We start from the raw sequence: 27382 nt of genomic DNA on the forward strand, positions 1-27382 counted from the left end.
CCTCATTGGGGGTCCTTAGGACGCTGCAGGTGTGCCCTTGGAAGATAGTTCTCTCAAGCAGGTCAGTTACAGAATGTGAATGGGACACAGACTTTCTGCCTCCTGGCTGGCCATGTGACCCTTCCTCCACATGCTACCCCACTGCTATCCACTGCCTCTACCAGATGTTCGGCTGATGGGACCACCCCATCTTGAAATTGAATCTCCGAAACTGTGAGCTAAATAAATGTTTTTCTCTTTCTAAAGTTAATTTATCTCAGGCATTTTATTGCAGTAACAAAAGCTGACTCCTATATCCACCCTCTCTCCAATCCTCACCTGGAGGTCTTCTACTTCTTGGGTAGTTCCAAGTACATGTGTCCAGCTGTGAGCACTGCATGTGGAGGTAACAAGTTTGGATTCACACCTACTTGAGCTCTAATCTTGGCTCTACTACTTACTAGCTGTGTGCCCTGAACAAGCTTGTAAACTCCCTGAAACTCCATTTCTTCATTTGCAAAAAGCTTAAACAAGTTTTTATATAGGGTGTATAAGGATTCATGAAACAATGGATATAAAACTGTTAGCTGAGCGCCTGGTACACAGTAATCATTAAATAATGTTGGTTCTTTCCCTTACATTTTCTCCTTTGTATGCAGGACTCTGATGTTCAGGTTTTAGGCAGAGTATGTAGAAACTAAGGTGAATCCATTTTAGCTGAAGGTGTTTTACAGATCTAGTTCCCTCTCCCATACCTATCTCCACACCAACCAGATCCCAAAGCTATCAACAAGTTGTCAATGGCAGGACCAGGATAGTCTTGTGAGGACATCAAAGAACTGAGTGAATTTGGAGTAGCTCTCTTTGCAAGTTGTATTCAAAAATTTCTTCTTTATCTAATCTGGCTTCCATAGCTAGTTGTCTAATGTGGTAGCCATTGGCCACATGTGGTTTATGTTGAAGGATCTAAACTTTTACTTAAGATGGGTCTACTCACTCTCATAGCTGTGTCTTAAGCACTCAATGATGTCATGTGGCTAGTGGTGACCAGGTTAGGTGACACAGATATAGAGCATGTTCATCACTGCAGAAGCCCTGTTCAACAACACTGCTCTAAAGCTCTGGGGTATCAGTGGTGGAAAGCAGTATCATCGGGCTAATGCCTCTCGTCTTTGTGCACGAAACTGTTATTTTTAGTGACCCTCAGATAGGAAAGTAAAGTCAGAAAGTGAAGTGGGGGTAAAATAAAAACATTTCTTGATTAGGGGTCTCAAAATATACAAGCACTCCAGACACCAGACCAGGAGACATCAGTACAGCATTCCTTCCACACATCACTACCCACTTATAAACAAATTTCTTGATAAGAATGTCAACCTCATAGTAACTTGAGTGACATTTTCGCTAACAAAAATGAGTGTTACTTAACCAGATCCTGGTCCTCTATGCAGAAGGCAGACATCTCTAGGGATGTTCAATACAAGAAAGGCTTGCTAAGCTGTGGCAGATTTCTTTCTAAATGCAATGCCGTGGTTGGCTCTGTAGGAAAAGTACCCATGACAGGCAAAACGTGTCTATGAGAAGGAGATGTAACACCATCATGTTAAGTTTTCAATTAAAGCTGATCCCCAGTAACTCTGCAGTCAGTAAAGGACCTGGGTGAGTTACATTATAATCCCTGTGCAAGTATCAAACTCTATAAACAAACAAGGAGCAACTCTTAGTCACTGGGATCCTAACAACACTTTGAGAGAAAGAATAAATCATTAGCCTACTCTAAATAAATGTATTGCTGAATGATGAATTTTCATGTTTCCCAAAGAGGAGCTTTTATAAAGTTTTCATACATGGACCTCATATGGAATGCCGAGACCTGATGGAGAAATATATATAATCAACCTGTCTTGAAAACCAGAACTATAAATCCATGGCCACCAAACCCAAGTGGGTCTCAAGGCTTCCAGATCACCCTTCTGTTTCCCTAGTCAGCTCTCTGGCACTATTCATGAACCACCAACTTTAGTACTTTGTTTCCTTCTCTGATCCTATCACCCCTCCCATCTCTTCCCTCGACAGATGGCCTTTCTCTCACTTTACAGTCTGTATTGCAGCCACTAGACTAGAAGTAAGGCTTACTAGAATTAAGCTCCCAGACTATACATTTACTGAATGGCAGCCACCTCCTGTCTCTTGCTTGTTGTGCTGAAGAGGTGAGGCTTGTCCATGGCCTCCTGCCTCCTCACAGACCTGGTCTCTAACTTTCTACCAGGCCCTTCCATGCCCCTTCCACTGGCTCTTCCCCAGCACCATCTGAATTGCTCTCATTTCTTCTACCTTAGATCAACTCTTCTCCCACGAAGTCCCTCTTGCTCTCTTCATCTCTTTAGCTAAGTATCTCAAGGTTTATCTAGACCTACCCTTTCCACATTTCAGTTTCTCTCACTTGCTTCCGGCTTCCATTCTAATCATGCTGTTGAAATCATCCCAACAAGATCCCTAATTACCTCCTTGTTGCCAGATTATTAGGCACTTTTTAGTCATTACCTTATGTAATCTTTGTGGCCCATGTGCACAGTCTTGTGATGTTACTTTCCTGTGGCTTCCATGGCGGCATACTCACCTGACTTTCTCCTGTGGTTCTGGCTCTTTTATCACTTTTAGTCTCTCTCCCATGGTGGTACAAGTAAGATACATATAACAAAATTTTACCATTTTAATATTTTAATTGCACGGCTCTTGGCATCAAGTATATTCACATGGTTGTATAATCATCACCATCATCCATCTGTATAACTTTTTCATTTTCCTAGACTGAAACTCTATATGCATTAAGTATTGATGATTAAGTATCCATTCTCCCCTCCTCCAGTTCAACCACAACTCTGTTTCTGAATTTGACTACTCCAGGTACCTCATAGTAGGGGAATCATATAGTACTTGTCTTTTTGCAACTGGCTTATTTCACTTAGCATAACGTGCTCAAGGTGGTTGTAGTGTAGCATGTGTCAGAATTTCCTTCCTTTTTAAGGCTTACTAGCATTCCATCATATATATTTAATGTTATGCTTGTCCATTCATCTGTTAATGGACACTTGGATTGTTTCCACCTTACGCTACTGTGAGTAATGCTGCCAAGAACACAGGCACACTTTCTTCTTTCTTAATCCACCTTTTAAATATTGGCAATCTTCAAGATTCTATTCCAGACTCCCTCTCTCATTCTACACTCTCCTTGGGCAATCTTACCTATATTTACGACTTACTGCTCACATGCTAGTGACTTCCAAAGCTACACTTTGTTTCTTTCTCTTTATAGTTCAGATCCTCAACCCTATCTACACCCTCTGGGATATCACCAATACCCTAAACTCTACATGTGTAATACTGAGCTTCTGAATCTTGCCCTTACACATACAATATGTCCTATCTCAGCCAATAGTACCCCAAATCCTCCAACTACTTAGGCAGCCACCTGGGCACCATATCCCATCCACCACAGCACTGGTACTGGTTGCATTCCCAGGGAGCCCACTGAATCCCAGGGTCTCCAGGTGACTCTTTCTTCCTTTGGCCTCCTTGAGGAGTGTCCTTAAAGATCAACAAGTACCCATGAGAAAGATCCTTCATCATTACTCTTCTCTGTATAAAACACCAACACTTCCAATTATATCCCCTAATGCGTTTACTCTACTTTCTTCTTAACATAGAAATAGTGCTTACCACATAGCAAGCACTTAATACATTTTTGTCAACTGAACAAATTAATCTTTGGTCTCTCCTTTACCCAATCCTGTCATTTTTGTTACCTAAATTGTACCCAAATACACCCTCTTCCCTCTACCCCAACAGTCACTACCATAGTTGGGATGCTCAGTATCTTTTTCCTGGCCTTTCTACTTCTTTTTTTAATTTATTTTTGGACAGGCAGAGTTAGAGACAGAGAGAAAGGTCTTCCTTTTTCCGTTGGTTCACCCCTCAAGTGGTTGTTATGGCCGGTGTGTTGCAGCCGGTGCACCGTGCTGATCTGAAGGCAGGAGCCAGGTGCCTCCTCCTGGTCTCCCACGCGGGTGCAGGGCCCAAGCACTTGGGCCATCCTCCACTGCCTTCCCAGGCCACAGCAGAGAGCTGGACTGGAAGAGGAGAAACCGGGACAGAATCCGGCGCCCTGAGTGGGACTAGAACCCGGGGTGCCGGTGCCACAGGTGGAGGATTAGCCTAGTGAGCCGCAGTGCCGTTTCTACTTCTTTTTTTTTTTTTTTTTTTTTTTTGACAGGCAGAGTGGACAGTGAGAGAGAGAGACAGAGAGAAAGGTCTTCCTTTGCCGTTGGTTCACCCTCCAATGGCCGCCGCGGTAGGCGCGCTGCGGCCGGCGCACCGCGCTGATCCGATGGCAGGAGCCAGGAGCCAGGTGCTTTTCCTGGTCTCCCATGGGGTGCAGGGCCCAAGCACCTGGGCCATCCTCCACTGCACTCCCTGGCCACAGCAGAGGGCTGGCCTGGAAGAGGGGCAACCGGGACAGAATCCGGCGCCCCAACCGGGACTAGAACCCGGTGTGCCGGCGCCGCTAGGCGGAGGATTAGCCTAGTGAGCCGCGGCGCCGGCCCGTTTCTACTTCTAATATTGTCTATACTCAACCTCTTTTCCACACAGCTGCCAGAGAGACCATTTTAAAATGTAAAACTTCTCTGATTAAAACACTTTAATCTCCCTTTTAGGATGTGACTCAGGGCTCTTCACTGGCCTCACAAGGCTTTTCCTGATCAATCTGTCTGTCCAGCTCCATCTTCCACCACTCCCTGGAGGCTGCAACTCAGCACTGACTTTCTTTCAGTGAATGTCTACGCCTTATACTTCTCTTATTTTCTCTCCAGATCTTTGACGCTGTTCTTCCTGTCCAATTTCCTCTTCTTCATATGTCTCCCTGCCACCCCTATTCCCAACACTTGGGTAGCTCTTCCTTCTTTAAAGATCTCATTTCACATGTCCCTGAACTTGGAAGCCTTAGGTGATCTTCCTGTAGCAATTCTGACTTAGATGTCACTGCAAATCTCCCACCAAAGCATGCAACATGTAAGATAGAGCTTCCTATTGCATCAGCATTCTCCACAGTGAACCATGACTCCATGAGGGCTGAGATCCTGCCCGTCTTGTACAAAACATGCCTTCTGCCCCTGGCACATCACAGCTTACATGTGAAGTCATGGTAGAAAGTTAATATTTAATACATAATTCTTCAAAATATTTGAAGCCTGGGTCATCTCAAACATCCAGAAAAGTAGGATAAAAGGATACTGTGCACTCACATCTAGCAGTTATGTACAGAAATTAACATTTAACCACGTTTTCTTTATCTAGTCACTGCTTTATATTTATCGGACAAATTATTTTAGAGTAAATCACAGAGAAAATGAATGAATTCTTAAATCTTCCAAATTGTCCATAGAATAGAAAATAAGCCACTGAAGAAAAAGAGAGAAATCATGAATAAAAGTCTCTAAATCTCTACTTACGCGTGGTTAAGTGAAATCAGAAATGAGGGCACTAGGCTCTGCACCAGCTAGTTTTATAAATGTACTCTCATCCATCATTTAATTCTTATGAGTTACATAAGCTAACCTTATTAATACACAAAAGGGACCTTGTGAAGAGCATGGTAGCTCTAGGCAGAGAGTGGAGAGAAAATAATTATTTTATGAGTATCTAAGAAGTACTCAACATTCATGTTACCTCCAGTCATTCTCATGACAGACTCAAGACCTCTTATGTCCCTACTATGAAAATACAGAGAGCGGAGCTCAGAGATGTCAGCCTATTTGCCCAGGTACTAAATGAGTTATGTAGCAGGTGTAGGCATGTGTTCTAAGTTTCCCCCTCTTTATACCACTCAGCTATTATTACTATTTAAACTACACTTTTAATTAAAATTGTAAATTAAAAATGTTTGCTTTGTTATGAGATGGATAGAATACATGCTATTGTTTTTACACACACAAAGAATGCTTGGACCAATCCTTTTTCAGTTCTTATTACTCCTTGGTATAGATGGGCAGGGAAAATTTGAAGTGTGAGCAGAGAGCAGTAAGAATCAGGAATCAGGGTTCTAATGCCATGGCTATGTCACTAACTATCTGACCCCAGGCCAATCACTCCACTCTCCCAATCTGGCCAAGGAGTGAATTGGATTAGATCATCATTGAGGTTCTGCTTCAGAACAAGATAAATGAAACCCTATAATTCTTAGAGATTTGCTTCAGTCATCAGTTAGTGAGGGTTACAATCTAGGACTAGCTGACCCAAGTCCTAGGCACTATGCATTCCCTGTACTCTGTGGGCAATAGCTGTCATGTCAGCCAACTCTACTTGGAATGTCAGTCAATACAAGTGCTATTATAACTTTCAAACTTTCAGAAATGGATGCCAACAGATTCTGACTCTATTACTAATTGAAGAAAATGCCAAAAGAGGAACCACAAAAAAGCTTCATTCCAAAGAAAATCCCCACTTCAGCCCTAGGTCCATGTACCCTCAGCCAGACAAGCTATCCATATTGCATTTACAGTTAGCTTTTAAGGAGTTTCTACTCCACTAGATGTGAAACTCTAAGAGCTCTGGCATGTTCACCTTCATATCCCTAGCTTTTAGCATAGACTTTGGCACACAGTTGACAATCAATAAATGTTTGTGGAATGAATGGCAAATCTCATCACCCCTGAGTATCCAAAACCAACTTAAATACATGGCTTGGTTCACATGCTATATTTACCTCCTCTCTCCCAAACTGCCATATTTTAAACTGTGTTTATTCTATGGTACATTTTGTTTTCTATATTTTATTACATATATTCATGTATATATATTAGGCCCCTAATAAAGTCAACTCTCTGAGATAGCAAGACTCTATGTCTTGCTCACCATTGAAACCCTGCAATACTTAGTTCATAGCAGCACACAATTGTGGAGTGAGCACATCAGTCATTAGAGAGATATATTTATATATAATGTATCAAACCAATCAACAGTGCTGTACAGATAGCAGACATAAATAAATGCTCTGAGAATGTGTGTGTAAAACTAGTACCCTCAAACTGCAAATGTTTGTAAATTATTCCAGACCTTTTGGGAAATGATATAGTAAACTAAAATCATAAAAATGGTCATATCCTTGATAGATGAACAGATTAAAGCAAAGCAATCAAAATGACAAAGTCTACATAAGAACTTCAGTGTATCATTTTTTTGTAAAGAAAAACTGGAAACTATTAAGAATTAAAGCACATATTATGGCACATGGATATACTGTTATTCAACTATTCTAAGGATAGTTCTGAGGGCTGGCGAAAGTGAAAGATGCTTGTAACAAAGTACAAAGTTCATGTGCATTATGATGTAAAAGTGAGAATGCTTACAGGAAAAGTAAATATGCAGAAATATAAAAACAGTTCCTTTGGAATGGTGTTGTGGTAGGTAACTCTTCCTCTCCCCCAAATTTCTTTAAATATTTTCTTTACTATTTTTTATAATAAAACATTTGGTATAGTCAACATTAACTTTTCCTTAAGATGGCTAGATTTCCCATAGATAGTTGTTTAATTAGGACCAAAGCATAATATGAAATTGCTTAGTAATTAGCTACTACCTCACAGTTTAGGAGTTCAGTGACACCTGATGGGGATGCTATCATGTCATGAGGCTTACGGTACATGTATGGTCTAGATTTGGATGAGAAGCAAGCAGCCAGCAAAGAATGTCAGGACTCACATAACTAGTGATGGGATGACCCACTAGAGGAAATTATTCCTACTAGGCTTAAAGAAACGAATGGAGGCAGGGGGGTGAGGATGGCTGTCTTCTTGGTTCTCCGTACCCTCCTACCCTCTTTACCCTCTGATACCTAACAGGGGCTGTCTGCACTCTATGGCCTACAGGCCAAACATGGCCTACTGCTCATTTTAATAAACACAATTTTATTGAATACAGAGAAGTCCATTCATGTATGTGTTGTCCATGGCTGTTGGCACACTACAATGAGTTGAATAGTTGTGACAGAGACTGCACAGCCTGCAAAGCAGAACATATTTACTATTTGGCTCTTTACAGAAAAATAAGCCTTTGTCCTTGTAGCTTCAGATATAAGGAGATTTATAAAGAGATAGCCTATTAAGTAACAGCCACTTTTGGGGGGATTACTTTTTTCTTCAAACATACCATCCTGGAAGATAGGGTGATCACAACTTTGCATCCAAATGGAAATACTTCAGAGGGCAACAGGGGGTTGCTAACTGGACTACATTCCAGGACAACAGAAGGAGACCAGGACGGTCCCAGACTGAGTAGGTACGTGGACCAGCCACTGGAAGGGTCAGTAGGACAGATCAGTTTTCAAAGGGCACTTGATGTCACCCAGGTATTGCTTCTGCTTGTACCCCAAAAGCTCAGGTGGCTTCTCTTCTCTTCCTATTTCCATTGCCCTCAGATACCTTCCCACTGCCCCTTGTCCCAGCTCTAGAAGAATCCAGTTTCTGAGACAATACTCGAGGCCCCACCGTCATCTGAGCAAAAGGGGAAAAGTTTACTCACCCCATTTCACTAACTCTTAATGAGTCCAAATCAATACAAACAAGAAATCTGTACATTTAAATTTCACTGGGTTTACTATCAAGCAACTTAAAAAATGCTCCTTTAGGAAAAAAATTTCAAGTTTTTCTTCTCAAATAATTTTAAAAAACCATCATATACAACATTTATCACAATGAGACCTTGGAACAAATATGACATTGATTTGAGCTTTTAGTACTCACCAATCAAAACTCCTTGGAGATATTATTTATGAATAGTCTCAATCTTTTATTTCAAAATTTAAAACAAAAGAATAAAACAGCATATAATCCCCACATTTTGTTTTTAGTAAATATTTTTGATGTTGAGAGAGAAAAGATAAAAAAAAAAAAGCTGTTTGGAGCATCTTTGATGAAATCTAGGACATTGTACTTTGAGACTATTCTCTGCGTGAACAATAGCTCACAGCTTTGAAAGCCTCAGTGGCTTTCCAACGATTGCCATCTGGTGGAATTTTAGTTAACTGTTCCTTTGTTCCAGGGAGCTCATAGAGGTGAACCTTGAAGGCATTATTAGACAGACAGACTCAGAGTACCAGTGGGAAATAACTGAAGGTCAAAATGCTTGTGTCTCAAAGACAAATCCCACACTGAAAAAATGAGGCATTTTGGTCTTCATCTCTATCACAAGACCCTTTCTCTCCCTCCCTCTTCCCCCTATCTCTATTGTAAAGTCAACAGAGCAGTTGCCTTGGTTTTTAACAATACCAAAATAAAAATTATTCATTCATAATAATAAGAAATGTCATGAGGTCATTTTTCCCATAACTTGACATTTCCCCCCTCCATTTATTAGTAATAAGATCTCAAAAATTAAACTTGTTCATTTTTAGGGGAACTAACTCATAGCAGTTAATTAGCCCCTAATATGTTCAGGAACTGAAATTTAGTTTGAAAAAGATTTTACCAGAGCATATTTACACAAATCCTAGCTTGAATATCATGGTATTTTGAAAACAAATTTGCTACAAAGGCAGTAATACCACTCACTTTGAATCAATCTTCAAACAAAGAGCCATGGGACATAATTTATGTTTCAACCTTACCTTGAGCATCCAGGCTCTCTCCCTGGCTGTCGAGATGAACTGTTCCTCTGGGAAATGGGACACTGGGAGAGCAAAAATGGAAAGGGGGAGAGAGGGAGGGAGGGAGGGAAGGAGGGAAGGAGGGAGGGAGGGAGGGAGGGAGGGAGAGAGAGAGTGAGAGAGAGAATTTAATATGATTAAAACACAGGGGCAGAGAGTTTTAAGTTAGTTCATTGGGTGTAGTCAGCAATGGAAAAAGGAAATCAAAGAAAAAACACACCAAAAATATCCAGTCAGTTGGTTGCTGTCAGACAGACAACAATCTCTATTATCAGGTAAGTTCTTAGATGTTATCATAGTTTGTGAAAATTTAGAATAATGCCAGTCCTACAAGAATACTTATTAATCTAACTCCAACCCTGGTAGTCTCATAGTATCACGTGTTAATAGGTAACCCCAGGAAGCAGTGCCTCTGGTGGGGTACCAAATGCCAACATTATTAAAGTACTGACTTCCCCAAACCTCAATTTGTATGTTTTATTTTTAATATCCACAGAGGCTTACTCTAGCCAAAAAAAATTTTATTTTTGATAGGATAAGCATGATAAACAATCAAACTTTACAAACTAAAAAGCATTGCTTTACTTTTTGTATATAAATTAGCTATTTCTCTTCCAAACATGTGCTAACTAAATGATAAAATAAGACAGTAAATTGATAAGCAATACTTCTAATTCTGCAGGATGAGAAATGAATTAATTTCAGACTAGGATCCGATGTTGGGAGATGGATGGATGCTAGGAAAGTTGCTTGTGGCTCAACCATATGCTGGTAAAATCGACCTCACACGCACACAACGGTGAGACTTAGCCATCCTCCCCACACCCCAAGAAACACACAGCAAATGCTTCCTTCCCACTTTCGACCCAAACCCTCACCCTACCATTGCTCTACCTATCACCATTTCAGAAATGCCTTTGGGGCTTATTTAGTTTAAAATCAGTTGTATAAAAACACAGTATCTGTGGTAGATCTAACACTATGTGATTAATCCCAGACACAGTTCTGCAGATGTTGCTGGGAGAAGAATTTTCTTCTTCTTTTTTTTTTAAAGGAAAGTGGGAAGGCATTTTATACTTTTTATATGAGGAGACTTAAAAACAAATCAAAAACAAAATGGTAGGTGTTCAGATAATAAAACTAAGCTAACATCTGAGATATTTGTGTTATACTGTTTAGAGAAGGAACTTGAAAGTAATTCATAAATGCTGGCTTATTCAAAAAATCAGAAAATATGAATAGTCCCAAACCCACGGAAACTGACTCTAATTTTAATTTTTCCTTCAGATAAAAATAATTGAGGTAAAATTTCTTCACAAATTCTATAGCAGAATATAATTTTATGGATATTTCAGATCTTTCTATTATTTGTTAATTGATAAAAATAAAAAGATTTTAGAAAACATCGGTTTCCATCCATGTCAGCTTTTTTTAAACTTAAATCTTCCAAGCTTCCAGAAACTTTAACTGAACCAGAAAAAAGTTTAATTTGCCTTCTTTATTTAACAATTACCCACTAGCTATGTTACTATGCAAAGCACTGGTCACCAATCTAGGAAACAAGAACATAGGTTTCTAGTTTATAAGTCAGATAAATCAGCCCTTAGAAAATTCAGTATTGTTTGTGTACAGTTGGGCTTTTTCTACTTTGACAACAACTTACTGCAAATTTTTCGGCAGCCACAAGGATCCATGGAGAAGAATGAGATCATTTGTTGAACATCACATGTGACAGTCACTTCACGTATTTACCTAATCCAGTCCTCAGAACCACCCCAATGCCAGTGAAGACCCCGAGGCTCTGGGTAATAGAGCAGTGTGCCTGTATCACACAGCTAGAAAGTGACGGCTGTAATGGAAACCCAGGGACCCCAGCATCTGCTTCTTTTGTACACCTGTCCTCTTGCTTTTGTGGATGACAAGGCAGGAGTTCTGTCTGCACACTGCATAAGGACATAACCTTGATTACTAATACACCATGAAGAGCTACCTCGTCTCCTTTCACGTTAGAAAAGGCCAATTGACTTTGAGTCACCTGTCACTCAGAGGACTAGAAATAAGCAGCCAGAAACCAGCTGCTTTCTCTGGGCTTGTGGATGGAGTTCCTGGCTCCTTTGGCCAGGAACCTTGACCTTGGCCTTGCCCAGCCCCAACTGTTATAGCCATCTGGAGGAGTGAACCAGCAGATGCAAGATCTCTCTGTCTCTCCCTTTCTGTCTTTCAAATAAACAAATTTTGAGGGAAAAAAAAAAAAAGAAAGTCTTCTTGACCAAGAGACGGTATTACTACCTCCAGCCGCTGATAGCCTTCCCAAGAACAGAACACCAGCACTTGGGTCTGACCCCAGATTCTCCTCTCAGCTATCTGTGGACCCTCAGCAGAAGCCACAGCCTGAATTTCAGGCTACACTGAGACACTGAATCGCTCTGGCTGTAGGTCATGTCCTAGCACGTGGAGGGCCAGGGCTTTTGAGGACTAAAGCAGCTTGTAGGCATTAAGGGACGGTCACAGGCTGTTACTCCTGAAGCTGAGCCTACCTGCTATCAGCCTTGCAGAGTGCCCTGCCCCCACCAAGCACCACCTCAGTTAGTGTGGTCTCGGGCCAGGCTCAGAGCCTTCTCCAAGGGCAGCAGAGGGAAGCCCAAGCCTGTCTAGACTAACTCCCCTGGGATGTGACTGCTGGGAAGCACGGAGCACAGCACACACCAGGGAAGCCCAAAACCACAGGAGAGTATCCGGCAAGTCAAGGAGGTCCAATTGCACTGTCTTGGGTATTAAGTCGGTACAACTCATTCCTCTCCTTCAGAGAGAGACAACCTACCAAATGACCCACATTGTATACTTAGGGACTCCTAAGATGTTACAGCTAGCTGATCAAAGGGATTACAAGGAATGGTAATCATGTTGTAAACGTCTTACAGTTGTGTGATTTGGATTTCTGTAAACTTAAAAGATAATCCTGAGAAATGACCTAAAATGATACCAACAATAAAATAGAAATCCAGTTCTTTTCATATAAACATTGCTTAACCTCCTTTCTTTCTTGGAATCTTCATTTATCCATCTGCTACTTCCCACGTGAACCAGAATTAAAATCATTTTTAAGATTGCCCCCTCCATTCTAGAATAAAGGCATAATGCTAAAGATATATAAGTAAAATTCTCTTAAAATGAGGAGACAAGCTACATACATGAGAAATATCACATGCATTGTAATTCTGTGAAATGTTTACAATGACATTACTTGCACTTATTCATTTTTAATTAGTTGCCCTTGAAAATAGCACAGTAGTCGAAATAAAAGTGTTCTTTCGTCCTGTGTGTGATCGACATTGAAATGTAACATGTGAAGTGGGAAAGGAGCCCAGGGAAGAGATTCAGTGTCAAGTTCAGTTTTGGAGCCTAGGGTTCAAGTTTAGGGCTGGGTCACAATGGAAACCAAAGCCCTGCTTTCCATGAATCCTGTCTTTGTAATTCCTTATTTCTTGGATCTTCTAAAGAAGGAAATAGTAACATTAACTATGAAAATGTGACTTTAAGTGTAAGTAAGACTTTGACCTGGGGAAGAGGGCTGTACGGACACCGAGGAAGGAGGGCTGCAGTTATCTCCCTCAAAAGATGCATAACCCTCATACTGTTTGGTTGTGCACTGTGCAAAACTTCTCAAACTCCTGTTTGTTCTTACATTTTAAGCAGAGTCTGTTCAAAGCATTGGTAAGTGGATAGAACTTGCGGACACATTCAGGACTGTCTGCATAGCCCCTGCCCACAAGTTTCCTGCTGTAGCTCATGTGAAGACCTCAATGCTGATGTAACAACAAACAGTATGGCTCTTGGGTCTTTGCTGCGGTCTACGCCTTACAGACATCTGGGGCTACAACAGGAGCTGAATTCCTAGATGGGGAAATTCATACTGAATTCCATTCAACCGGAAAACATCCTACTAAAATTCCAAAGCAGAAGCACCAAGTATGCTGTCAGGATACAACAATTCTGGGGGAATCAATATATTATTGGAAATCCAACTAAAAAATCCAGCTTGAGAATCTTTCTGAATGGCTTTTCCTTTCATAATTCTATATGTCCATACCTTTTAATCCTGCAAGATTTTTCACATATATCATCTCACCCAGATCTTGAAATTGTTAATTCTTGTGTAACTTCCTCTGGAGGTCCACTGTTCTTGGCTTTTGAGTGAGTGCCTTTTTCTTCTTTACACTTCCTCCTTGGGGACTTTGATGTCATACTAAATGGCAGAGTTAAATCTCCAGTTCAATGTCTCAACCTTTTTTCTCTTTTATTTTCTCCTACCCCTATCTCCACTCAAAAGGAGCTATTTAAGACTTTGTCTGCCTTGTAGTCCCACTCCCCTATTCTAGAAGTTAAATGTGAAGAATATGTTTTTGTGTATTAGAGCTGAACTTTGCAGGGCCACAATCTACTGTCATCTCCAACCTTCACCCATCCCTGCCAAGAGTGTGTGCTTTAATCCAAATGCACAAACATGCACTATTGAGCATCTCCTTGTGTCAGACACTGTTAATAGGGGCACATAACTGATCGAGGCAGAGCCTGCTCTCCTACTCTGCAAGTTATAGAAAACCCTGTTTTGAATAACCCCATGAAATGAAATGATCATTAATCCCATCCTGTAGGTGGAGAAACAAGCTCAGGGAGCCGATTCCTTGCATGAAATTACACAGCTAGCAAAGGCCAGAGCTGAGACCCAGACACTGGCCTTGTGGTTCTGAACCACAGCCTTTCCTATGAAACCATCCTGACCCAATTGGCTTTTGTCTTACACATGTCAGACTTCCTTTGCATATTATTATTTTACAATCAAATTTCCCATATTCGAAGCAACAGGATGCCACGTTGATCATCTTAAAATTTTTATAGATTTATATTCTCATATATTCAACATTCATTGAGCCCCTACTAAGTAGTAGCAGCTACTACTTAAGAGTAGCTAATACTCCTCAGGTGCTGTGCTAAGTGGGTTACATGTATCAGCCTACTCACTCCCCACAGTGAACCCATGAGGGATGCTACTTTTTTCTTCCTGTCTTACAGATGTATGAACTGAGGTTTGTGGCAGCACTGGGGTTCAAATTCAGGTTAGTCAGACTTTGCAGCCAGAGCTCTTATGTGCCACCTATGCACCTCCCCTGTGCCAGGCAGGAGCTGCTCCATGAATGAATAATACACACTTCGGCCACCCTGAAGCTTACAGTGCAGTTGGGGAACACATGCACATAAATCATTAATCACATCATCGGGTTTTGAATGCAATGATATCGACAGAGCAGAAGAACAAAAGGGAAAAATTTATGACTGCTGTTCTCTTGGATGATCTGCAGAGTCTGAACGTCATTTATGTTTTCTTCCATTCTGAAAATTAGAGGCAAATAAGCATTTAACTTCTCAGATTCCTCTCCAGCAGTGTTTTCAGGTTCTATGAACCACCCGGGAGTCTTGTTAAAATACACACTGTGATTCAATAGGCATGGGGTGGGGTCTGAGAGTCTGTCTTCTGGGTGACTCCGATGCTGCTCTTCTGGGGACCACGCCTTGAGTTGCAGGACACTTGATGTCTCCACTTCAGAGCTTGTTCCCAAACCTGCTGTGAAAGTCTAAGATGCACTTAGACTCCCATCCAATTCAAATACACTAACTTACAGCTCCACTTCTGCAATTTACCAAGAATCAAAGCAAAATTAAGGAGGTAAAGTCCATCCTGGGGGCACATCACTTTTCCTGCTTCTTCTCTCTCATCACACCCCTAAACCCCAGGGCTAATGTAAGCATTCCATGTTTCAAATCCTTGGGGAAATTGCTCTTCTTTCCAAGGTGATAGGCACTTAAGCAAGGAATTCTCCAGTACAAATGCATTAGATAGGGCTTTAACCAAGTTTTGTGATTTCTTCTCTGCTGACCTGAAAGGCTCATTCTGGATCTAGTTACATGAGCACCCTCAATGGAGTCACCATTATTTTTCCTGGTGTGAACAACTGAGCCAATCAATGCTACCACATGTATATCCAGGGTGTTTGAGAGATGAGAGGATGCCCAAATGGCCTGCCAAACTGTGTCAAAAGCAAGCAATGAAGAGCCAGCGCCGTGGCTCACTAGGCTAATCCTCCGCCTAGCGGCGCCGGCACACCGGGTTCTAGTCCCGGTTGGGGCACCGGATTCTGTCCTGGTTGCCCCTCTTCCAGGCCAGCTCTCTGCTGTGGCCAGGGAGTGCAGTGGAGGATGGCCCAGGTGCTTGGGCCCTGCACCCTATGGGAGACCAGGAAAAGCACCTGGCTCCTGGCTCCTGCCATTGGATCAGCGCAGTGCGCCGGCCGCGGCGGCCATTGGAGGGTGAACCAACGGCAAAGGAAGACCTTTCTCTCTCTCTCTCACTGTCCACTCTGCCTGTCCAAAAAAAAAAAAAATGTTGCACACTGTTTCTGCAACAGTGTACTTGGGCCATCATCCTGTCTAAAAGTGTCAAGTTCAAATTGACTTTTGTGATTGCCTGTGCTTTACAAACACATTCATGAATAAATTATCAAGTCCTCTCTTGGTGTACTCTTTTTCAAAAAAAAATTTATTTGCAAGGCAGAGTTACAGAGAGAGGGAAAGACAAAGAGATCTTTCATCCACTGGTTCACTCCCCAAATGGCCACAACTGTGGCTGACCCAGGCTGAAGCCAGGAGCCAGGAGCTCCATCCAGGTCTCGCACATAGGTTTAGGGGCCCAAGGACCTGGACTATCCTCCACTGCTCTCCCTGGTGCATTAGCAGGGAGCTGGATTGAAGTGGAACAGCCAGGATCAAAACTGGCACCCATACGGGATTCAGGTGCAGCAGGCCTCAGCTTAACCCACTGCACCATAGTGCCAGCCTCTTTGTGCACTTTCATTTCCAAACGGGGAAAAGAAGTGACCGTCAATGTCAGAATTTAAGGATTCCTGAACTATGGTGGATCGTCTCCTAAAAATGTATTTGTCAACTAATTTTTTGAAACCCTTAAGCATCTTCTCCATGGGAAACATGAGGTGGTTAGAGGTTAACACTGTATAATTCTGTATCTTTATGAACTTTGAGGGCCACCCTGAGAATCCAAATGTTATTTGGAAACCTGCTTGGTATGAAAAGTACTGGATTTGGAGTAAAATTCTCTGGGTCTGAGGTTTTTCCAGTTATATGACTTTGGACATGCATGTGAAGTATGGGCTCCAGATCTTACAGTTTTCTGTAAAATGCAACTACTTAAAGGGTTGCTGATGCACATAAAAATTCTTGAGCAACTGTAAATTTCTAGGTATATGGAAATATTTTGATTATTAAGTTTGGACATATCTCCTTGGCAACTGGATCTAAATATTACAGGGGCAGGAAATGTTAAACTGGAATCCTCTCTAGGGAAAACCAAGAGCCCAGACAGAATGGGAGGGAATGTCTATCTTAAGGGATCTCGTAGACACAGCCCCTGCAGCAGGACTCGCAGTGGCCCCTCTGGCCTGCTGAGGCCTCTTTTGCGGCCTCTTCAGTACGTAACCTTGGCAAACCCCTCAGGTTGACCCCATCTCTCTGAGACTGGCAGCCAGAAAAAAGAATTGAACTTTATCTTTTGACTACAAATAAAACATCTGTTAGCTTGATGATGAATAGTAGCACATAAGACTGTTACGTGCTTTATAGCTACCACTTCATTTAACCCAGTGTTTAATATTCTTATTTCCTTCCAATCTTTGGGACCCTAGAGAAACTGCTTTTCTATCTTCTTGTTCCTCCCCATCCCACAAGGTGCTTCCTTTCTGCTTCTTGCAGGACAGCTAACGTATCTCTCATTCTTCCCCGTCAGTAGAACGCATTTAAGAGCCAAAATGAAGTTCAGATGACCTAGCAAACACTGTCCCAAGCAAACATTCGCTAAAAACTGGAAAATTTTGCAATTAAGTGATTTCAGTAAAAAAAAAAAATCTATGTCTCAGTCTTTCATCTAGAAAAGAGCAAGATTAAATAATATGATCTCTAAGTTGCCTGTAGCTCTAAAAACTATGATTCTACTTGGTATGACTAATGAAAGGCATATATTTCAGATGATTATATACTGATTTTCTGAGATCCCCTGTTAGAACATATTGAGTATGTCAGACATTCAAGATGGGTGGACACAGCTAGCTCTAATCACTCCTACGAGGAGTGAAAGTTGTCTTGGGACTGTACGTGGAAAGGTGGCAGACACTGCAGCCAGGGCAGGGAAAGGCTTTGTTAATCACAACTCCTTCCTTGAGTGCCACTTGGCTTTAGTGTTCAGGTAATGGGACCATTAAAAAATAAATAAATAAAGCAATGAATGATTCCTACCTTTGAGCACTGCTGTTGACCTGTGGCTTTTCTATACTCACTAGCATAACTGAAATACAGTCTTAAAAGGTGGAAAAAGGTTGCAGGCATTTGGCCTAGAGGCTAAAATGTCCATGTCCCACAGCAGAGTGCCTGGCTTCAACACCCACCTCTGGCTCCTGACCCCAGTTTCCTGATAAAGCAGATTCTGGAAGGCAGCAGTGATGGCTCAAATAATTGGGTTTCTGTCATTCATATGGGAGAGCTAGATGGACTTCTTGGCTTCTGGCTTCAGCCTCGCCCAGTCCTGGCCATTACAGACATTTGGAAAATGAACCAGCAGATAGGAGCTTGTCTTCTGTGTGCTTCTCAAATTAAAAAAGATATACTTTACATATATATAATATATATACACACACTTTATATATTATATATATAATTAAAGGAAATTCCTTTTGTACAGGGGTCTTTATACAAGTTCACATAGATTCACATTATGAAAACACTATGTATGGGGGCCAGCACTGTGGTATAGTGGGTAAAACTGAGGCCTGCAGTGCCAGCATCCCACATGGGCACCGGTTCGAGTCCCGGCTGCCCCAGTTCTGATCCAGCTCTCTGCTATGGCCTGGGAAAGCAGTGGAAAATGGCTCAAGTCCTTGGGCCCCTGCACCTGTGTGGGAGACCTGGAGGAAGCTCCTGGCTCCTGGCTCCTGGCTCCTGGCTCCTGGCTCCTGGCTCCTGGCTCCGGATCAGTGCAGCTCCAGCCGTTGCGGCCAATTGAGGGGTGAACCAACAGATTGAAGACCCCCCCCCCACCTCTCCTTCTCTCTCTCTCTGTGTAACTCTTTCAAATAAATAAATAAATAAATCTTTTAAAAAAAACCCACTATGTATGGATCTCAAAAATGCTTTGCACCAAAATACACTTACATTTCAATTCCATTCTTTCATGAATTTTTGAAGTACCCTTGTATTAGGCTAGAAGGAAATCTTCGTTGTAGTTGGTTCAATTCTTGTGTTTTAAATCCATATTCTTCCAGTTTTTGCAGGTGTCAGATTATTGTTTAGTAATTGTGCAGCAATCATGGTGTGCAGGGCTTTTGGCCTTACCTATATTTTGAAGCAACACAACACAACTCACTGCCGGACTGAATCAGTACTTCTGCCTGTTCTCTGTCTTTCCTATCTCTCACAGGATATGCTATATGACCTCTTGATTTCTCAGTCCAGGCTGACTGATGGGAAGATGAGCCAATGCTTGCAGTCACGTGCGCAAGGAAATGTGAACTCAGGAAGGTTCCTGAGTAGAAGCTATTAAAAAATGCATCTGCTCTGCCAGAAATCACACTTGCTTTCAGCTTTTGAGGAGCTATAATAGCATTCTCCATATGTTACATACATTTAAACTTATCACTGTATCTACCCATTCCAATCTAAATAACTCAATGTGCTAAATGACTACCAAAACTACGTATTCCCTTCATGTCTAAAAAGTAATTTGTGGATTCACCAAAGGAATAGTTCCCAGTGCATTTTCTATTCTGTTTTCCAATAAGGATGATGCATCAATAACAAACTTTCAGGGCAATGGGATATTTTGTAGAGAGAGACTAGGGAGAGCCATGGTAGTCTTTTTATTGATGAGACTGAAGGCCACAGGTTGAATTGAGTTGCCTTGGCTTGCATGGCTACGCACAGCTGAGGGAAAAAAGCAGCTCTCTCGGAAATCAGATGAAATTGACTTCTTGTTAATAATAAAAAATTACACCTGCGTGGCAAAAGTTTTCAGTGAAAATCATTGTTTAGATTTAAAATTTTAATTTGGAACAAAGGGAGGTAATGAGAAACAACCATATTTTGTCTTAATTCATTTTTTTTGACATTTTAGTAGATATTGCTGCTTCCTCTATCATTTCTCAAATTCTTCGTATCTGTGATACTTTTAACTTGATCTTTTAATTTTTAAATCTCTGGAATCTCTACTCATGATCCTAAGTAACAGACATGTCAATTTTTCAGATTCAGAAGTGAAGAGGCAAAAGTCTCCAAACCAAAGTTATACAAAGTTATTTACAGAGTAGCACCAAAGCCCAAGAGTTTTAACCACTCTAACACTTAAAAACTCCCAAAATGTGAAAAATAAACAGAAAAAAAAGCAACTCATGCAGTTTTCAAATTTCAAGAGCAACATTTACAACACCACTAAGTCTCACAAAGATATATTGTCCAAAAATGTCTTTCCATTGGGAAGGGCCACAAACCCCATGGAAAAACATGACTCAAACAGAGGTAGGCTGGTGTTAGAAGTCACAGATCACAGTAATTGTCCTACTCATCCTGCACGCCTCCCTTGCATCAGATTGCTCAACACACTCCAAAGGTGTCAACATGACTCTCACAAACTCCACCCAAGGTGCCAGGCCTGAGCAAATTGCCACGAGTAGTGTCATTACAGACTTCAAGACCCTCTTCCAACAGAGGAGATGACCCTGACTCCCATTCACAACTCCACTGGCAGTGGTGTCCATGGTGACGGGTGAGTACAGCAGTAGGCACCCAAGAAGGGCAAAAAGGCCAGAGGCTCTTGAATATAATTACACTCCTCTAGCCCTGGGTCTGTGGGGCTAATTGTGAGAGCTGCTGGTAAGCAGTACCAGGAGCCCCTTGTTCCTTTCAAACGAGGCAAACAATAGCCCTGTAGGACAGATGTGTCTTGTTTTGGGACACTACTTGATTCCAAAGCTCTAATCAGCCTCCTGCTCCTTCGAAACAGGGGTTTGGGGGTTGAGGCTCCATTTCTCTGATTGTCCCCCAAACCCTAGGGTCACAGAACATTCCTTCTATGATGCAAGACTAAGGGAGCCAAGAAGACACGGAAAGTTCCCTATAGCTTAGTTTTTGCTTAGTTTTAATGAAAGTTGAGAAACACCAGCATACAAGAATCCACTTTTGATTGTCTACAATTTTAAAATGTCTGAAAAAATAGAAATCCCCAGGTCATCAATAGTTCACTTTGAATGCAGGACTCAATGAAATTTGTCATAGATGAGAGGATTTGGGGGGAAAAAGTCACATCCTGAGATTTTTATAACTAAGAAATAGTTTATTCTTAAATTTTAAAAATTTATTTTCATTTTATTTAAAAGGCAGAGAGACACACACACAGAGATGGATACTGAGAGATCTCCTATCTGCTGGTTCACCCCTTAAATGGTGCAACAGTCAGGGCTGGGCCAGGTGGAAGCAAAAAGCCCGAACTCAATCTGGGTCTCCCAGGTGGGTGGCAAGGACTCAGGCACCTGCTGCCTCTCAGGGTGAGCATTAGGAGGAAGCTGGATTGAAAAAGAGCATCTGGGACTCAGCACAGCACTTCAATACGGGAGGAGGGCATCCCAGGTGGTGACTTAATTGCTTTGCCAAATGCCCACCCTGGTTTATTAATTTTTTTTAAATAAAAGTGTCCTACATTATGATTCCAGACAAAAGTATCCTAACACCTGTCTGAGTTAGTTGCTTTCAGGAATCCCACCATTTTTCTTTTCTAATATCTAGTGGTGCTGTCTCCTGTCAGAGGGCTACCTCTATGTTCCTCTCTTTAACAGGCACCCAAGCCTGCCAACTGATCAACCGGCATATCAAGTCTCCAGCGTGACTCCTCCCACAGGTACTGGTATTTAACAGGTCAGGATTTTAAGCAGAAGGGATAAGTTTCAGCAGTGGATTTCCAGAAATAGTTTGCAGAGGTGCATTCCCTGCCAGGGGTTTTTCCATGGTAAAGACCCACGAGAGAGGGCCCCAGCTGAGCACCCCATTCCCAGCACAGAAGACAATACAAAACGGCCTTACTGGGGCCGGCGCTGTGGTGGGTGCAGTGGGTTAACGCCCTGGCCTGAAGTGCCAGCATCCCATGTGGGCGCCGATCTGAGACCCGGCTGCTCCTCTTCCAGTCCAGCTCTCTGCTGTGGCCCGGGATAGCAGTAAAGGATAGCCCAAGTCCTTGGGCCCCTGCACCCACATGGGAGACCCGGAGGAAGCTCCTGACTCTTAGCTTCAGATTGGCTCAGCTGGAGCTGTTGTGGTCATTTGGGGAGTGAACCATCGGATGGAAGACCTCCCTCTCTGCCTCTCCTCTCTCTGTACCTCTTTTAAATAAATAAAATAAATCTTAAAAAAAAGTCTTACTGGAAAAAGGTGAAACAGTGCCCCAGACTGCACTCCTGTGTGCTGCACTTGATGTGGGAGGAGCATGAATCCATCACAATCCTCAACCAATTCACTTATGTGGGGGTGAAAAGCAAAGCAACATTGGCACCTAAGCCACCCCGTGGGGACAGCTGACCAGAGGGTTAGGAAATACTTTCCAGAGCCTTCTTACAAGTTAATGCCTCACAACAGATCACCTGTGGATCTTACTGAAGGTCAGATTCCTGAGACTCTCTGGAGGGGGCCAGAGATTCTGCATTGGTAAGAAAGATGCCCCCTGCTGATGCTGATGCCAGTTTTGAGGAGGGAGGACTTCAGAGAATTCCCACCTGAGATAAAGCAAAGCCTGGGCCTGAGTCACCCAGGGAAGGCAGCCCAGGCAAAAATCCAGAAAGCTGGATGCAGGAAATTTTAATATTGCTACAGTAACACTTCGCATAAACTACTGAACATGAATACAGGCAAGAAGGGCTTTACAGAGAAATAAAAGGTTTTGGTAATAGTTGCATGAGGGTGATAAGATCAGGAGTGCTTCCCTTCACACCCCTCCCCTCTCATATCTGATTCTCACTAATGAATTTATGTTTCTTAAAACAACACAAGGATGAGTGAGTTTCTCTTTTCCTGGCTGGTGGAGGAAATTCTGCCCTGGGGCGTTTTATTTAAAAATAATAGTAATATCCACCCAGACCCTTCCAATTTGCGGTTGTCTAATTGGGTAAGATCAAAATTTACTTAATTCATCAGTTATGTAAGGATGTGGTTTGGATGGTTACCTTCAAAAATGTGCATTTTTCAAAGAATAGTTGAAGGGATATTTTTATAACAAGGGGTGGAACTAAGTTATTGAAGCACATTTTTAGAATCCATTAACAAACTTTTCCCGGGAAAGAGTACAGGGGAGATTGTGCCGAGTTCTGGCGGGGTGGGGATTCCACAGAGCAATGACTGGTTAGGAACTCACTGCTCGGGGCCCTGCAGCATGGGTTTCCTGGCTTGAGCAGAACGGAGAGTCTGCGGTTGACTCGGACATCCAGCCAGGAGCTACCTGTCAGCAAGATGGGTGCTCCAGGGTCCCATTCCCCCATGCACAGACGGAACTGTAACAGTGAACATCACTTTTCCTATACTAGGCTCGTGCCAGGAAGCTGCACCCTGTAATGTCTAGTCACCTGCCAGCCCTGGCCGATGAAGCCGGTCACGACATCCTCCAGTTGTCAAAGACCTCCCAGCACATTACGTAACTTGTTCCTGACAAGAACCTCATGAGATTTTGGCCGGCTCTGCTGTCTTCAGCTGACTGGTGAGACAGCTAAGAGAGGTGCTGATGGAGGATGTTAAGTGACATCGCTAGAATCACCCAGTCAGCAACAGAACCAGTTTTAAACCTCAGGCCATTTGATGTTCCTGCTCCAGTAACAAGTTTCTTTTCATGATACAATGCTGTAAGTTCTTAAAAAGTAATTGAATAAGGGGTGTGTGTGGGGGGGCGGGCAGCACTGTGCGTAAAGCCACTGTCTGCAATGCTGGCATCCCACGTGGGCACCAGTTCATGTGCCAGCTGCTCCACTTTGGATCCAGCTCCCTGCTAATGGCCTGGGAAAAGCAGGGGAAGATGGCCCCAAGTTTGGGCTGCTGTCACCAGTGTGGGAGACCCAGATAAAGCTCTGGCTCCTGGTTCCTGGCTTTGGGCTGGCCCAGCCCTGGCCATTGCAGCCATCTAGGGAGTGAACCAGCAGATGGAAACAAGCTCTCGCTCTCTCTTTGACACTCTAATAAATCTTAAAAAATAAATAAGGTAGGCAGGCATAAAGAAGTGAGGTTTGTGAACTCACAATAATTATTTAAGTTCTTAATTACTTTCTAAAACTCAGCGTTTCTAACTGGATATCCTTTGTCTAGTTTTAGAGAAACCTAGGGATAGAAGTATATGAATGTGGGATTGGCGCATAAACATTTCTATGTAAGTTACAATATATGAAATGAAGACACAGGGCAGGGATTTGCTGGTGATCTGAGGACCAGGAAGTTCGAGCCACCTAATTTACAGGTTATGAATCAAGAACACAGAATGTTACTTAACAGACTGTCAATCATGAGTCTTATTTCACATGGGCTCATCATAAAACCATACTATAAATAGTCATGTAAAATTTTCAGATGCATTAAATGGAAATACCATGGTTGTGTATCTTGAAGATATTTGTTAAAAAAAAAAAACAACTATTTCTTCTTAGATGTTAAAAGAGTATTAGGGATTACTTCAACAAGGTGTTAAAAAGACAAAATTAACGTGTGACAAAGTGAATCTTCTAGGTTAGAGCTTCTTAAACTAATATGCATGTGAATCACCTGTAAGTCCTTTGTTAGAGCCAAGATTCTGACTGAGAAAGTCTGGGGTGGAGCCTGAAATTCTGCATTTTTAGGCACTCCTAGGTGAGGCTGATGTTACAGGTCCAGACCTCACGGGTAGTAAAGCCTTGCTATAACTACCTGGAATCGCACTTTGATCAGCAACAAACTGTTGATGTGGCCAATGGACTCCTTGTGTTAGCTCCCCTGGACAAGTTACCTATTGAAGTGTCTATACTTTGATCTGTGAAATTAAAAAAGTACTATAAAATATCTTACAAATAAAAAGGTTACAAATTTTCTAGTTCTGATTTTATTTTTGATTCAAAAACATTTTTTAAAAAATTAATTCAAGAGGCAGGGAACCGAGAGACAGCTCCTACCCACCTGTTCACTTCTCACAGGCTCACAATGGCTTAAGCAGGGAGACAGAAGTCAACCTTCCTCTCCCACACAAGAGTCACCACCTCCTGCCCCAGGGTCTGCATTAGCAGGGAGCTGAAGGCTGGAAAGTCACAAGCACTCCAGTGTGGGAAGCACTCCCTGCTAGGCCAAGGCTTGCTCCTGGTTTTATTTTCCTCTTAATTAAGCAAATTAGGTAACAAACTTCAGCTAATGACCTGATTGTTTTTCTTTGGTAGGTGAAGGCAGCTCAGATATTTTCAACTATTATCACAGAAATACAACCTCAGATAAGATATTGAATAGATCAGGAAACCTAGCCATTTGAAATTTATTATGTGATGGCCGGCACCATGGCTCCATAGGCTAATCCTCCGGGTTCTAGTCCCGGTTGGGGCGCCAGATTCTGTCCCGGTTGCCCCTCTTCCAGGCCAGCTTTCTGCTGTGGCCCGGGAGTGCAGCGGAGGATGGCCCAAGGACTTGGGCCCTGCTCCCCATGGGAGACCAGGAGAAGCATCTGGCTCCTGGCTTCGGATCAGCGCGGTGCGCTGGCCGCCCGGCCATTGGAGGGTGAACCAACGGCAAAGGAAGACCTTTCTGTCTTTCTCTCTCACTGTCCACTCTGTCAAAAAAAAAAAAAATTATGTGATAAAAGTAGAATTGCTAAATTTAGCAAAAACAAAAGTAAAACTCAGCACAGGATGACAAAATGAAATGCCCAGTAAAATCTGAATATTGCATACAAATTTTAGTGTAAGTATATCCCATGTCATATTTACAGTCTATGGACATACACTAAAAATAAATCATTGTTTACCTGAAATTCAGCTTTAAGTGGTTTGTCTGCATTAAACCTGACAATCTGTAGATAAAAATATATCCCCAAATTCTACCTTACCTCTTACCTTGAGGAGCTGAAGGATGTGCGGAGGGTGAATAACAGACCCACAGAGGGGGTGTTTAAACGTCTTGTGGACAGGGAATTGTTTTCAGGACTTGACTTGGCTGTTACCACTGTTGATGTGTGGCAGCTCCCCTGGGGGATTTGTGGACACTTGAAAAAATGATGCTAGAAGGCAAGCTGGGAATGAAAGCAACAGTCTTCTACCCACAGCTTCTGGTGGGGAAGGACGGAGGGGGCAGGAGGGAGGTTTCTCTTCCAGCTCCTCCTCTTTCACCTTATGGAGGGTGGAAGAAATCGGGAGGAAAATGGAGAAGATGGTTCCCTGGTGAGGGTTATGAAATGTTTATCTTCCTAACATCAAAATCCCTGGTGCGCTGATTGGATTTAAGAGAATCTTTGAAGAAGGAAGGAACATGCAAGGCAGTTTTACTTTCTCATCTCTTATCAGCTGCTGAAAGCTCTTTTCACAAGCTTTTGAAGAGGGTAATCTAGTCCTGCGACTTCACTTTTATCCATGACATCCTATAAGTAGTTTCAAACACTGTAACAAAACTAAAAGGCATTATTCCATTTTCTAGCTGCCTTTTCTTATTTTCCTTTCTCCTACCTAATTCCTAGGCCAACAGTCATTGCTGCTAGACTGTAAGTTAGGCTGAAAGTCTGCCTGATAGCAAAGTACTTATGAATGTCTTGTTCCTATTTAAGCAACTGACAGCAAGAGTAAATCCAATTTTCCCCTAGTTTTAAGAACTGATGGGCAGAGAACTATTAGCAATATGAGGACATTCAAAAAGTTTGTGGGAAATGGAATTAGCAGACAAGTTCACTTTGGTGCAATAATGCAGCTTTTTCGTAATACACATTTTCCAATTTTTTAAAAATACCCTCATATATGGCGTGCATAAGTTATATTAAAATGCTTTCAGGTGAAATTAGATTATAAGGGAGGAAAGTTCATCGCACTTGGACTGGTTCTTCACTCAGGAGTTACACATTCCCCTCCTTTACCCCTAATTACTGCCTTGCTAGCACTCATGGGTTCCATTGCCTTGGGAGTTAGTGATCTACATGCCATTACTATCAACAGTCCTAGGCTGGGATTAAATGCACTTATGATTTTGTTGTTTTCAGAAATGATTCAACTGGGATTGGTGTTGTGGCATAGCGGACTTGTAACACTAGCATCTCACATGGGCGCTGGTTCCTATCCTGGCTGCTTCACTTCTTATCCAGCTCCCTGCTAATGCGCCTTGGAAAGCAGTGGAGGATGGCCCAAGTTCTTGGGCCCCTGCACCCATGTGGGAGACCCGGATGGAGCTCCTGGTTTTGGGGGCCCAGCCCCGGCCGTTGTGGCCATTTGGTGAGTAACCCAGCAGATAGAAGATCTTTCTCTCACCTCTCTCTGCATTTCTGCCTTTCAAATAAATAAATAAGTAAATAATCTCAAAACATAAAAAGGAAGAACAGAGCTGTTTCCAAAAGCAACAAGTTTCCATATT

General features: G+C 42.3%; 1 protein-coding gene across 4 annotated transcripts in view; it reads right to left on the reverse strand.

The window, feature by feature from the left end:
* The window catches only part of MAPRE2 (microtubule associated protein RP/EB family member 2), a 161629-nt gene that overhangs the window by 127771 nt on the left and 6476 nt on the right, over positions 1-27382 (reverse strand). For all 4 annotated transcript variants that reach the window (XM_051852031.2, XM_070050305.1, XM_051852029.2 and 1 more), the window contains exon 2: positions 9641-9702. Coding sequence is in view for 2 of the 4 variants with exons in the window: in XM_051852029.2 (XP_051707989.1) it covers positions 9641-9702 (62 nt within the window). In the remaining 2 variants the exon portion in view is untranslated. The remainder of the gene's footprint in view (positions 1-9640; positions 9703-27382) is intronic.

The sequence above is a fragment of the Oryctolagus cuniculus genome, chromosome 10, assembly GCF_964237555.1.
Source record: "Oryctolagus cuniculus chromosome 10, mOryCun1.1, whole genome shotgun sequence".
In the NCBI taxonomy this organism is placed as follows: domain Eukaryota; kingdom Metazoa; phylum Chordata; class Mammalia; order Lagomorpha; family Leporidae; genus Oryctolagus; species Oryctolagus cuniculus.